This window comes from Diadema setosum, chromosome 10 (assembly GCF_964275005.1).
Source record: "Diadema setosum chromosome 10, eeDiaSeto1, whole genome shotgun sequence".
Taxonomy (NCBI): Eukaryota; Metazoa; Echinodermata; class Echinoidea; order Diadematoida; family Diadematidae; genus Diadema; species Diadema setosum.
Genome location: NC_092694.1, coordinates 33,952,655 through 33,967,124, shown reverse-complemented (window position 1 = coordinate 33,967,124; position 14,470 = coordinate 33,952,655). Strand labels below are relative to the sequence as shown.

Below are 14,470 nucleotides of genomic sequence, written 5' to 3'. Positions count from 1 at the left end.
AGCACACAATACATTGTGAAGCCAAGATGCCTATTTTTTACAGAACTGTGCATATCTGCTTTAGTTTATTTTCATTCCATTTGCTTTTTCATTTTCATTTCCAGAAAACATTCTTCTTCTTTTTTAATCTCAACGTTATTTTGATGGAAAGAAAGTTTTAGTAGACCTTGGGGAAAACGTATGTTGTGTCATCCCCAAATTCCATGTTTCGGCGTTAAGGGTTATACGCACATGTTATCATTTGTCGGTTTATCATATCCCTTGACAACTGAAGATTCCGTACGCAATAGCCTATTTTTTTATGTTTGTCTATTAAATGAATGATACATGTTATTTACAGCTACATCAAATAGACACAATATGAAACTTGCGCAGACACAATACTATTGTTCCCTAGAAGGTACAGCAATATCACTCTCATTTCGATAACTTTCTAAATTAAGTTAAAAAAAAAATATAAAAAAATCACCTCACGCTTATTATTGTCTGTTATAAGTTATGTTTATTTGAAAGCCTATTACCAAGAGAGTGATGTGTCACAGAATTTTGCCATACTTTTGATGACTTTTGACCTCTTTTGAATTACGAAATTATATATTCTACATGGCATCAATAAGAATGGTAAAGCATAAAACCATATAATGAAAGCGGACGGGCATTTTTAGGCGTTTTAGGAAGTAATAAGACGGATGGTTTCGGGCGGTTTAGTTACTAATAGGTTAATAGAATCCGGTCGTATCTCTGAATTTGTTAATATAATCAACGGTTTTTACTGAGTTTGAAACCCCTTGTTTATCCTTACTCCTGCATAGAGTAATTTATCCTTATGGTCTACTCACAGTCAAATCATTTGTTACGGTCATCTTCGCGAGTACGACAGATATCAAACTGAATATCAGACGGTATGCCTGTCTCTAGTCCATGACTATGTCTTCCTGTTGTCCAACAGTGTTGTTGGTATTGCTCAACAAAAATCAATGCCATCACACATATTATGTTACAAGAGGTTACAGATGACAGCGCTGCAAATCGTTTCATTTTACCATCTAGATTTTTAGTCTCATGGATTCTAATTCACTACAGAGAACATTTTCGAAATCTAAATATACGAGAAGCCTGTAACCATGTCAGGATAATTCTGATAGGTGCCTTCATTCCTTCTCAGAGGTGCCATGGTGATGGAATTAGTTTCTTCTGTATCGGATGAAGACCAGGAAGTACTATAAATGCCGAACGATTCGTCAACAACAGAAATGGATTTCCTTTCTTCGTATTCGTCATCCGCGTCCTGGAAGGGGAAAGAAGAAGTGATAACAGCTCTTGGGTTGCCCGAAGGCTGCGGAGGCGTTCCTGAATAGCACAGTGCCTTCCGGGCTCTGGAGGGTGCCCCAATGGGCGCACGGTGGAGGGCGCGACAGGTATTGATTGTAAATCGGACATCAGTGTGCTGGACGACAGTCCCATCTCTATTAGCCACGTCACCCTGGCCTCCCCTGCTCTTGAACCACTTGTAACTAATCATGAACAGTAGAAGCAGGACAAATAGCAATACCACAGCAAGGCTTAAGGACATTGCATCCGTCGTTGCATCTGTAGATAAAATAAGCATTTTTATAGCTAAAATTGTATTTGTTTGTTTGTTTCGTTTATTCATTCGATGTAAAAAGAAATCAATGATTACAATGAATTATAGGCCTTTACATTTAAAACAAAGTCAAGAGTATGAACAAATAAAAAGGATTAAATTCTAAAAATGTGCCATACCATAGTATACAGTACATGACAATGACAGAGAGAAGTAGAGAAAAGGCGTTGAGGCCTCGTATGAAATATGTTGTCTTCGTCAAAATGCTTATGAATAGAGGTACGGTAGATACGTGTACCAGGTTGAGTGCATTTTATTTTCCTTAATAATTGTATGTCGATATAAATCTGCTCTAGTTATAGCCTGACTGATACATGACAAGCATATCCAAAAGTAATTATGTGTTGGAAAGAATGCTTCTCGTAAAGTTCAAAATTAATTATCTCTGACAAATTAGTTTCGGAAATTGCTGTAAGCTCGGGTTCCGGCCTGGTGATACCAGATTTTATTGTTTCCGGCCTACAAGGCATTAAGTCGTTCACATCTTAATTGATGCTTCTTATGGGAGCATTGAAACATCAAAGTCAAATGCTCGATTAAAAGGCTCGTTCATTCGAAAATGAAATAAAGTTTGGTAATCCAAAAGACACAAATTCTGGATACCTATATAATATTATAGTTCGTTGATCTGAAAATGGCAAAAGGGTTGCGTATTAGCGAGCATTGGAAATTACGAAAATTATTTTTCTTTTCTGGATTAACGAACTTTTGCATAGGCGCTACCAGTTACTCAAATTGCTGGAAACTACAAGTCGTAGTATGACATTACGTCGATCTTCAGGAACTACTCTTCACAATTCATTATACCATTGTCTATGTCACTAGACCGATGTTGATAGTCTTGATAATAATATCTCCATTAAAGCACAATAATCACATTATTTTTACTACGAGATGAGGAAGATTTTCTTTCTATTCCTTCCTGTACAAAAGTACGGGAATATGGGATTATGAGAACATCCTTTAACCCTCCACATTCTTATTGCCTTTATAAGATGGACAGCATGTATATATGAGATCAAAAAGAATAAAACCATACAACTGCGTCTTTCTCGAATATATCAAGCACCAGCTATGTAGAAAATTATAAACTTCGATACTCTGACCATTGTTTCACTTTCACATTTGCTTATTTCTTTTTGTTTATTTGTTGTTGTTGTTGTTGTTGGTTTTGTTTTTTTTTTTTGGCGGCTGTACGGCCTATCCCTTTATCGTTAGTTAGCAAGTACTCGCCGAAATGTAAGATCTATAGTCAGAGAGACTTAAAATTAACCTTCACAGGCTGGGCTGCGGAACGTTCAGTACTTTCTGTGTATATGGGAAATGGGGTAGTGCTCATGGTTGTGTTCAAAAATATAAATGGCACCCGCCCCTCAACTGGTATGTACAGTGCACTCCCGTTATAACGAACACGATTATAACGAAATTCCGGTTACAACGAAGTCAAAATTCAGGCCGAAAAATTATCCGATCTTTGTTTATTTGTTCGGTCATAACGAAAGAAAACGGCCGGTCCCAAGGACTTCGTTATAACGGGACTCCACTGTATTACCTTTTTTTCTTTTCTTTTCTTTTTTGATAGAGGAGTTTGTGGGTTTTTTTTTTTTTTTTTTTTTGCACATGTTTTGGAAGTAATATTGATCCTCATTGTGTGTTACATTGCTTTACGTCTACATCCATGAAATGCTATATGTGTATGTCAAAGGATACCCATACAAACCTGATGTGTTTTCCACTGAGATATCTTCCGTCATCCGCTCATTATTTACTGCAGATTGAACACAAGACGAAAATCGAAATTACAGTGTCAGAGAATTCTTAAGAGAGAAAAATCATCGGGAAAGGAGTAGAAATGCGAAGCCTGAAGATTACCCACAAGAATTTATCGAAAACTTTGTCCTCTCTTTGTGCACAAGAGTCGCCTAAATATTAAAATAATGATGACAAAAGTACTGTAATTTTATGAAATAAAATGGAAATATATGTACTACAGTGCACTCACGTTATAACGAACACGATTAAAATGAAATTCCGGTTACACCGAAATAAACATTCGTTTCGGCTCTATGTTTCGTATTGTTTATTTGTTCGCTTATAACGAAATTCCGTTATAACGAAAGAAAACTGCCGGCTCCGACGACTTCGTTAAAAAGGGAGTCCACTGTAGTTCGTAAAACGTACACGTTTTCTATATCATATGTGATGTCTTAGACTATTGTGATCATAAACACACAAAATGAATTACGCTACATTTCGCATGACTTTAGAGCTTTACCAATATGCCTATTTGTGGTCACAAATTTAGATATTTTTTAAGTGCTATGTATACTTCTCATTGAAGTTAACTATGAGGTATAGTTGTGGAGAAATTACATATTGAAAGGATATATTTCATAAAAGGAGGGAAGATAGTGGGGAAGAATAAAGTTGTTGTTTTTTTTTCAATCGATATGGGAGTGATGAAAAGTAATGAGAAAGAGAAAAAAAAATTAACACATCTAGATTATTATCATGTGTATTAATGTTCGGTGCTATCCCAAGTTACATTTTATATCAAGGAATGAGTTCTTTAATGTAGCGTGCGTATGCACTTGTAAATAATTCCATTAGTACAAAATGGTCGTATACACTTCATCTTTTTTGGTCTTGCATGGCCAAAGTACTTTCGAAACTGAAAATGCGCACCAACAACATCAAGCTAATTAATGTATCCATTGAAAGTATGCTCCATATTAACCTCAAATAGGATTTCCTATGGCAGGGCCCATGTAACCGATGGGGTGGGTTCCTTTCCGCCCCCCCCCCCCCCACACACACACACACCATTACACACACACACATTTGGCCTTTCAAAAAAGGAGATCGAATTATTTTAAGCAATCATAACAAATCCCACGACTCCAATGGTTCCGCCAAGGATCTTTCCCATGAAAAACGGGGGGAGGGGGGGGGGGGGGGGTAGGGGATACCATTGATTCTTGATCCGCCATCAGTTTACAGCACCCCCCCCCCCACACACACACACACACACATGCACCCAAACACACAACGAACTGAAGAAAAAAAGCTTGTCATCTAAAGCATGATATACGATGTAGCAAGACTAATAATAACATCACCCCGTCATAAACACAACTGTCATGACTGTAACTGATCTGTCAACCAATGAATTTCGAAAGCATGAACTAATAAAGCGTTAAGGAAGCACGTACAATTCAAAGGTCAATTCACCCCAATTATGTTGCGGATTATTAGTAATACACTTTAAAGGCAGTTTCAGGAAAGTCGGGCAATATATTCAAAAGTTCGAAATTTAGGGTTGAAGTTTTATAACTAGATGTTGCAGGGAAAATTGCCCTTCAATCTGATTTACATGAACACAAAGATTAACAACAACAACAACATTCACGCAGATCAGCGTGAACACTGGTTTTACATTTCTACAGTGTTGGTGTGTATGGTGTGTCTGATGACGTCTATCCGTTACTCTAAAGAATTTACGCGAATTGTTATATATCTTTGTGTGTGTGTGTGTGCGTGTGTGTGTGCGTGTCTCTGTGAATTACATACATCAAGGTGTCGTTTCATCTTGACAGGTGGTATATTGATTGACAGTTATTATTCTACTAAAAACAAAACTATGTTCAAGCTCTTCTGATGACTATTCATTTTTCAGTTCACACGATTTTATGAGAATCGGCTCATTCAAAATGAATTACTTAAATAAACATGCGACTTTTCAGATGTCTTACCACTGTAAACGGAGATGAAATATAGACCACCGCACAAGTTGGCACGATTTCCCGAGCAAGGCAAGCCACAGAACCGGGGAGGTCCACTGCCGGACTTCTTGCATTCCAGTTCGCCACAGCTACACATGTCGCTGTGCGCTAACCCAGCGTAGTGGAATCCTCGTTTTTCACATTCGTTGACGCATTTTGCGATTGTCATGTTCTCGTCTTTGAAGACCAAATGGTCCCGATAGCAACTGAAGCTGAAGCAGCCAAGGCAGGTGGAAGCTGCAATGACACACACACACGCAAATGAATGACTTGAATGATGGGAATGTGATTTTTCAGTTTAACAGACTTTTTTTGAATAAAGTAAACATGATATAAACATAATTTTTTGGCAAAATTGTATTACCATTTTTTTTTATTTTGTTGGGAAGCCATTAAATAAAATCTCAATATATGTGTATGTATGTTATACTATATATGTATATATATATATATATATATATATATATATATACATGAGTGTGTGCGTGTGTTTACCTATTGGTGAAGCTCATTATATACAGCTGCTAGCAATATTTTTTTTTTTAAGTTCAAGATCAACAAGCAATGAAATCAAGTAATACTTGTTGGTTTAACGTTATAGTGGAGATGATACTCTCTGTAGAAGGTTGCTAAATAAATGCTAAAATAAGCCTAATCTCAATATAATCCTGTCATGATCAAGACCAGAATCAAGAAGATGATTGTTTACCTCTAATGGGCACAATTTAACAGACTTAGTATGTGGGTGAATGAATGTGCTCCTCAATGTGCCATTTTAACCAAAAGGATGCATAGATGAAACTAACAGCTCAATTTATGAAATCTACCTTTCGACAATTTTTCAAAACATTAGTAACTGGACCGCCACTATTTTGAGTGAAATGATATCATCCAATCTCGGAGTAGATAAGAAATAAGCAATGTGTATACAAGTTTACGGGTATTCTGCAGACTACAAGAATTATTCCTTTTTTATGCAAAGTGTTTGTTTGTTTGTTGGTTGGTTTGTTTTAATTCAATGAATTATTCATTATATCCCTCATGACAGGTATGAAACTGTTCTTTTCCTTGGTGGTCTGCCAGGGCCACCAAATTCTCAAATTCTTTTTTTTTTCTTTGGTGTTCCAACAAATTTGGGTGCCCCGAAACGATAAGTTAAAGAAAGAAGAAAAATAACGAAAGAAAATAAGATAATTTGATGAACATTAAGATAATACAATATAAGACTCTATGCATATCTATTGTGTGTGTGCGCGCCTAGCAGCCTCCTGCACCCCTCTCCTCAGTCTTTACTTTTTTTCTTGTGACACTGTTTGATCTACTGGATTAATTTTACATCAGTCTGTTTGGGATATCTTCCTGATCCTACTGGCCAATTGTGGACTTATTTACTTGTTTACTCTTTATGGTCCATGAGAATAAAGATTTTCTGTTTTCAATTCAGAAATTAGAGACCAGTGGCCATATTTCTTGTACAGTGACAACATGGCCTATTGATATTTGCTCAACCATACTACTGAGTGACACCCTTGGAAGTGAACAATGGTGTCTTGGAGGATTACTTTCAACTTCAATGAGGGCTGCTTGACTGAACCCATTCAAGTTAAAAAAGGGTATACAGAAGACTCTTTGAGGTCTTTTGTTGGAGGAAGAGTCTTGTATCATACCAATGGTACAAGCAGTTTTCGCATTGAACTAATAAAACATGGCGACATCCATCCAAATCCAGGCCCTCTACAGCGAAGCAATTCCACACTTAGTCATGAAACAATGATTCATCACCAGCTGTTTTGTCTTGGCAGTGTTCGTCTAAAGAACACATCAAATATGATAGGGAAGAATTATTGAACCTTCGACCCCAGGCCTTTCCGCCACCTTGGTGGATGCAACGTTATGGTCTACACTAAAGTCACTTGGAATACATAGAGGAGTTAAGGGAGGACGTCGAATTCAAAAGCAAATCAGAAACAACCGGGCTCCGTCATCTCAAAGTGTACAACATGGAGAGAAACGGCATGAAGTATTTCATCTTTCTCAGTTTGCATTATGGAATGCGAGATTCATTAAGAACAAGTCCCATATGATTTCGGACTTTGTGATTTCCCACAATATTGACATACTGGCTATAACAGAGACTTGGCTAACTGGTGACGCCCGTGATGACCGATCTTTGGCAGATATAGGAGCAACTCTCCCTTCTTATCAATTTCTTCATTCCCCACGAACTGACAGACATGGTGGTGGTATTGGTGTCTGCCTGCATAGGAGCTTCAACGTACGGGAAGAAAAGTGTGAAACTCCAGAATCATTTGAATACATGAGTCTTCTCCTCACTGGGAAGAAACTGCTGAAGCCACTTCGTCTGGTTGTTGTTTACCGTCCTCAGAGGAAAAGAGATGGAAGGATCACTGCTCCAATATTTTATCAAGAGTTTTCCACCCTTCTTGAAAGATTGATGACTGAACCAAATTTTCTTGTCATAGCAGGTGATTTCAATTTTCATTTTGAAGATGAGAATGATCCCGAGGCATCTACTTTCTTGGACATAACTGCCGAAGCAAATCTTAAACAGCTCATTGATTTTCCAACCCATGTGAAAGGGCACACACTAGACTTGGTCTTGACTCGAACTTCCGAAGACATAGTCTGTCAGACATCATGCACTAATTATCTACCGTCTGACCATTAAGCCATCATTTGCTCTCTTTCAGTGGGCAAACCCGAACCTATAAAAACCAGAATTCGGTTTCGGAAGTTGAAGGACATAGATATTGTTTCATTTCGTTAAGACATTTTGTAGTCCAAACTGTATACCTGTCCCCCAGATGATGTAGATGAACTTATCAATCAATATGAGTCGGTACTTGAGATCCTTCTTGATAAGCATGCTCCTGTGATAAATAGAACAATTACATCTCGACCTCAGTCACCATGGTTCAACAGTGACTGTCGTGAGGCTAATAAACACCTTAGGAAGTTGGAGAGACGCTGGCGTAGTACTGGGCTGGAAATCGATCATGAAATCTTTGTTCATGCAGCTGCAAAATATAATAAAACTTTACTTCAGGTCAGGAGGAAATACTACTCGTTGGAACTCGAGGACTGTGGTCCTCGGGAGGTTTCCGTAAAGTTGATAGATTGTGTCAGGCCAAATCTGCTGGAACTTTACCTAAGGATGATAATTCAAGTCCATCCTTAGCTGACCGTTTTTGCACATTCTTTGCAAATAAAACTGAGAAAATAGTAACCTCCCTTCGAGAAACCTCCTATCGAGAGATAGCTGATATCGCGTTTCAGATGACTGAGGAGTTCCATGCTGTGACGGACGATCAAGTTCTCAGGGAACTGTCTGCTTCAAAGTCAACAACCTGCGGGTTCGATCCTATTCCAAGTGATCTTCTGAAAAAGTGCTCCATGGAAATGATTCCATTTTTCACAAAGATTGTCAACATATCCCTGACTAATGGCTATTTTCCGGACACGTTAAAGTTTGCTCACATCACTCCTCTGTTGAAATCAGACAAGCTTGATCCAGAAGTCCTGAAAAGTTATCGTCCCATTGCTCATTTGAAGTTCCCTGGGAAGCTGCTTGAACGGTTAATGGTCTCACAAATGCAGGACTATTTGATGAATAACAATTTGTTTGCTAGTGCTCAATCTGCATACAGACCTTACCATAGCTGTGAAACTGCTATTTTTAGAGTTGTAAATGATATTTTGTTAGCTCTTGATAGGGGACATGAGGCAATATTACTCCTTCTTGACTACACAGGTGCATTTGATACCATTAGCCAACAAATGTTAGTATCGCGCCTAGAAGAAAGATATGGGTTTAACGGAAATGCACTGAAGCTAATCGCATCTTACCTTGAAGGCAGAAGTCATTATGTAGTTATTGGGGACTCAAAATCCCAGGTTTATTCTTCTACCCATGGTGTCCCACAAGGGTCGGTAATTGGCCCTTTAGCATTTACATTGTACTCTGCTCCACTACAGGATATCATTTCACATCACAATTTGAACTGTATGATGTATGCTGATGATACTCAAGTTTATGTATTTATTGTTGTATGTATTTATTGCTGGGGGGGGGGGCGCTGTGGCATAGTGGATAAGACTCCCGACTCCCGCTCGGAGGACCCGAGTTCAAACCCCGCCCAGCGCTTACGTCCTTGGACAAGATGTTTTACCCTCCATGTCCCTCTCGACCCAGGTGTATAAATGGGTACCTGGCAACGCTAGGGTAATAATAATGGCAGGGCCCTCTGGTAGAGCAGTGGCAACACTGAAGAGGCTACCCTGGGTAAATAAGACCTTATTATTATTATTATTATTATTATTATTATTATTATTATTATTATTATTGAAGGTGGTAGGCAAAATGATGCCATTCAGAAGCTACAGGCTTGCATTTCAGATATTAAGCATTGGTGTTTAGATTTGATATTGTAATGAAAGATGAATCACATCCGTTTCATGATGAGGTGACTGTAAACAGAGCAGGTAGAATTAGATTTCCAAAAGTAAAGACGGAGAGGTTCAGACGGTCATTTCTGATCGCAGCATGTAAAGCTTTCAATAGCAGATTTAATAGATGAGGTTATGTTTTTTGTTATGTATAGTACATGTCATATGTTTAAAATATGTGAACTGTTTTAATGATCCATGGTTCATGAGTCGTATTTTAAGACAAGTGCCAGATGACTCGGCCCAAGCAGGGCTCTGACCTATCTACATGTACTGTATGTGTTGAACTTAACTACCCTTTGTGCAATGTATTTGTGGTGTGAAAGTCCAGTATGTGTGCACTTGATGACAATTGTTCATTAGTTATATTGAATTGTTACATATTTTTGACTCATTGCAAAATAATTGTACACAAATTTGTAAACAGCAGCAGTGTAATTGTGGATGAGCCAACAGTACACCTGGGAAGTTTTGAGCTGCATGTCTTGCCAACCCTATGACCTATGACTGAATTGAATGTTTTAGATTTTGTGATGAAATATTTTTAATTCATTATATATTGTATTTGTTACTGGAACATACGCAGAAAATGAAAGAAGGAAAAGAATTAAGAGAACTTTTCAACAAAATACAAATATGATAACATTATTGAGCATTTGCAATACGTCACACTGCCTGTTATATTTTAGTATGGTGTATGAATGTCTCTGTTTTTTTTTTTATAGCCTTTGTCACGCAGCAAATTCTCTTTGAGATAATTCACTGTCTCCTATCCTTGCCCAGGCTCTTTGTGTGCTGGAGCGCTCTTTCACGTTGATTAGGTGATAGTTTTGGTGTATGTGTGTGTGTGTATGTATAAGTTTATATGGATGTAACTCGCGGGTGTGGGGTATGTGTGTGTGCGTGTATGTGTGTGTGCGTGTGTGTGTGCGTGTGTATGTGGAAGTGTACTCTCTGAGAGTCGGGGGGGGGGGGGTAGTGGTGGCGTGTAGAACATGTGTTAAAGTATCAACTGGAGGAGTGCTCTAGCATATGGAAGTGCCTGGATGGGGCGAATGGGGCGAATGAAAAAAAAAATGCATACTTTATATACGCTTATTTTCTCCTGCAATATTTCATTCTTTTTCTTTTGTATTAAATGTATATATTTTATGTATGTATGGTATAAAACTCATGTTAAGTTATTTCATGATTTATATTCTTCATTTATGCACCTCTACCTTTATGTATGTCCGAAAACAAATTTTATGTATATTTTATACATGACAATAAATTATCTTGAATCTTGAATCTTGAATGGTCTATTCACAATTGTCTCAAATTTAATGCAGATAAAACTGAGGTTCTTCATTTTACCAGTAGATTTAGACAACGTAATCAACTTGAATCTGTTACACTGGATGAAGGAGTTGTCAATACAATTGCCGACTCTGCTAGAAATCTAGGTGTCAGACTCGACAAACATCTTACGCTGAATTCTTACATAAATGATACTTGTAAAGCTGCATCCTTCGCACTCCATAAAATTGGGACAATACGACAGTACTTAAACCGGAAATCAGTAGAGAGACTTGTTCACGCTCATGTGATGTCACGTATTGATTTTTGTAATAGTATTCTGTATGGTCTTCCTGACATGCAAATAAACAAGCTTCAGAGGATACAAAACTCTGCTGCGAGATTGGTGACACATGCTCAAAAGCATGACCACATCACTCCTATTTTACATGAATTGCACTGGCTACCAGAAAAGGTCCGTGTGCAATACAAAATACTGTCGCTGACTTTCCTATGCTTACAGGGTCTGGGTCCCACATATCTCCAAGACCTCATCCAAAGGTATCATCCGACTAGAGATCTTCGCTCAAAATCCAAGTCTCTCTTAGTTTGTCCCCAGACTGTCACCAAATTTTATGGAGCACGAACATTTGCTGTAGCGTCAGCAGAATTATGGAATAGTCTGCCTGATAAAACCAAAGATGCTGAAACAATTGATTCATTTAGAAGAATGTTGAAAACATATTTATTTTTGCAATGATAAGGCTCATGGCCATCAGTGTTTCTCAGTGTCAGCTTAATCTTAATTTTCTATTGTTTATTTACCTGTCCCATTTTCACCTTACTTCCTTTACTTGTATTGTTTCATTCTTAAAGTGCATAGAGACTTCTCCCTGAATGTGATATGCGCTATGCAAGCACAGTTTATTATTATTATTATGTGGCACTTGCCAGGTACGAAAATTTGCTTCAAATACCAAGTAATGTGACTAATAAGTAAGAAAGAAAAGCACTGAAAACTGAATGATTTATAAAACATAAAAATAATTATAAATACATGATGAAACATGACAATTCACGAGTATGATAAAATGCTTCAAATATCAAAACTGAGTTCACTTAATGAAATAATAATGGAATGATTGCATTTGATATAAGAGTGAGCCTATACCTTGTTCTACTATTGGATAGATGTGCTTTTAAGAAATTGATAATAATTTTCTGGTCCGCTTTGTTGATTCGACCTGACCATCAAAACACACAGAAGTATCATTTCTCATTTAATCTAATAGGCATTTTAATGTCAAATGCACAACATTTCATAAAATGATTACATTTGACATATCAAAGGGTGTACCTTGTTCTGTTTTTGGATAGATGTTTTTAAGAAATTGATAATGTTTTAGTGGTCCCATCTAATCACCATAAAGAACAAATGTATCATTTCTCAAGAAGTGGGTTTCCGACATCTATTTTTGGTAATCAAGGGCCACTAGGAACGCTAATGTCGAGCTTTGGCTTGTATAATGATAAAACAGTCTTTGGCAACTGCAGCATCGAAACTGAAACAAAAAAAAAAATACGTTCTTTTCTCCCATAAGAAATATATCTAAGAATCGTGAAAGTAAAGGGTAACTTTTCTTCAAGTTTATACTTCTCACGTACAGACCTATTAATTTAATGCATAAAAGATTCTCAGGTGTTCATATAAGTTATGCACTCCATATGATTTACGACATTTAATATCAACTTCACTCTTTAAAAAAAAAAAATATCAAAAAGTAAATTCAACTTACATTCTGATCTGACTTTCAATTGCCATTTACGACCTCCTGAAATGATCTTAGCCAAAGTATTAATTCAACAATTAAGTGTCATCTCACCGTTTGACATGTAGACGTCCACATGTTCGAAGAGGCATGATAATGACGGCTCCTCAGCTGTTACGATGCACGACATGAAGCCCTGGGCTAATAGAAGTAGAGAAACCTCCTGCAAGAGTAGCTTCCACGACATTTTATTTTGCATCGTTCTCGTTCCCTTACAGATTGATACATAAATGAAGAGCAATTTGCCAGGCATGGCCTCTGCAGTGTGTTTTACGTGTCCTCTCTCAAAGCGCTTCCCGTCATGTTGTCAGCGGTATGCAACTAACTCTTTGCTTTCCCCAGGCGCACATCACACTACCCGGAAACGTTTGCAAGGGTTATCCCTTGCATGGAGTAATCATGAATCATATAAAACATGACATTACCTCTGCTTGGCGTTAGACATTCGTGTTTCAATATAGACTCAGGACACATTTGAAAAGCTATATTTGATATGATGGGGTGCAATGCTTATACAGTGCTCAGTCCATCGTACTTCATGAAAGTTTGTCTTGAAGATTTAATCGAATCTCCGTAGTTACATGATTTTTCTTTCAATTTTTTCTTATTCACCAATCTCTTTACAAAATTAAAGAATTCTTTTTCTGGCACGAAGACAGGGACAGTCGACAGAAGAACATTTCATTTCATTTAATTTCATTTATTTTATTTTTCATTTTGAACAAAGAGTGTCAGTGTAAAAAAAAAGATATTGTATGAAGAAATTAGAAGATATACATACAGGTATTTTACATACAGCGAAATATAACATAAATACAGTAATTGAGAAAGAAATATATGGGGGGGGGGGCATTCAGCTGAGTTACGGTAAAATGAGTTTACGCCATTATAGCATGTGACCTGCTTTCAGCAAGTGGCTGTTCTTCAGCTGGTCCGTGCCAATATAAATTAAACAAAAAACAACTATCATCATAGATATGAGGACATTATTTGATGCGATAACAGGAATTAGATAAACCTTATACAGATTAAAACTAAACGAGTAATATATACCAATTTATATACCTACCCTACCTAACCCCCTCCATTCATAGCAGTGTACTGTATATTCTGGTATTTTATCTGCATAAATCGGTAATCATTGAATATATCCAATAAAAAGAAGTCAGATCATTCCATTCCAACCCAACATCTAAACACAATCCAGAGAATGATTTGTTTTTGCCTATTAAAAGGCCGTGGTAATTCCAAATTCTTGTATGTATTTTTCAAACAATAAATACATTCTTTTGGATCAAAATACTTTCGAACATTCGAAAACATTCGAATATATACATAATATATTACATATTCGAATATATTCGTTTCATTTATATACTTGCCAGCCCCTTTCTTTTCAAACATCCTACTTCACTCACCGTTGCACGATGTTGCAGCCGGATTGATTATCATTATTATTATTATTATTA

The 14,470-nt window shown here is 37.2% G+C and overlaps 1 protein-coding gene across 2 annotated transcripts; it reads right to left on the bottom strand.

Moving 5' to 3' along the window:
* Positions 1-1,099: 1,099 nt before the first annotated feature.
* LOC140234144 (uncharacterized) lies at positions 1,100-13,200 on the bottom strand. 2 transcript variants are annotated; one of them, XM_072314219.1, is made up of 4 exons: positions 13,056-13,200; positions 5,398-5,664; positions 3,366-3,413; positions 1,100-1,590 (listed from the first exon to the last, which is right to left on the bottom strand). In XM_072314219.1, exons 1-4 carry the CDS (start codon positions 13,198-13,200, stop codon positions 1,100-1,102), a joined length of 951 nt encoding a protein of 316 aa, XP_072170320.1. The 2 variants fall into 2 exon arrangements, 1 of the variants encoding a protein (XP_072170320.1); XR_011901585.1 differs by lacking the exons at positions 3,366-3,413; positions 13,056-13,200 and having other exon boundaries at positions 1,492-1,590; positions 5,398-5,510.
* Positions 13,201-14,470: the final 1,270 nt, after the last annotated feature.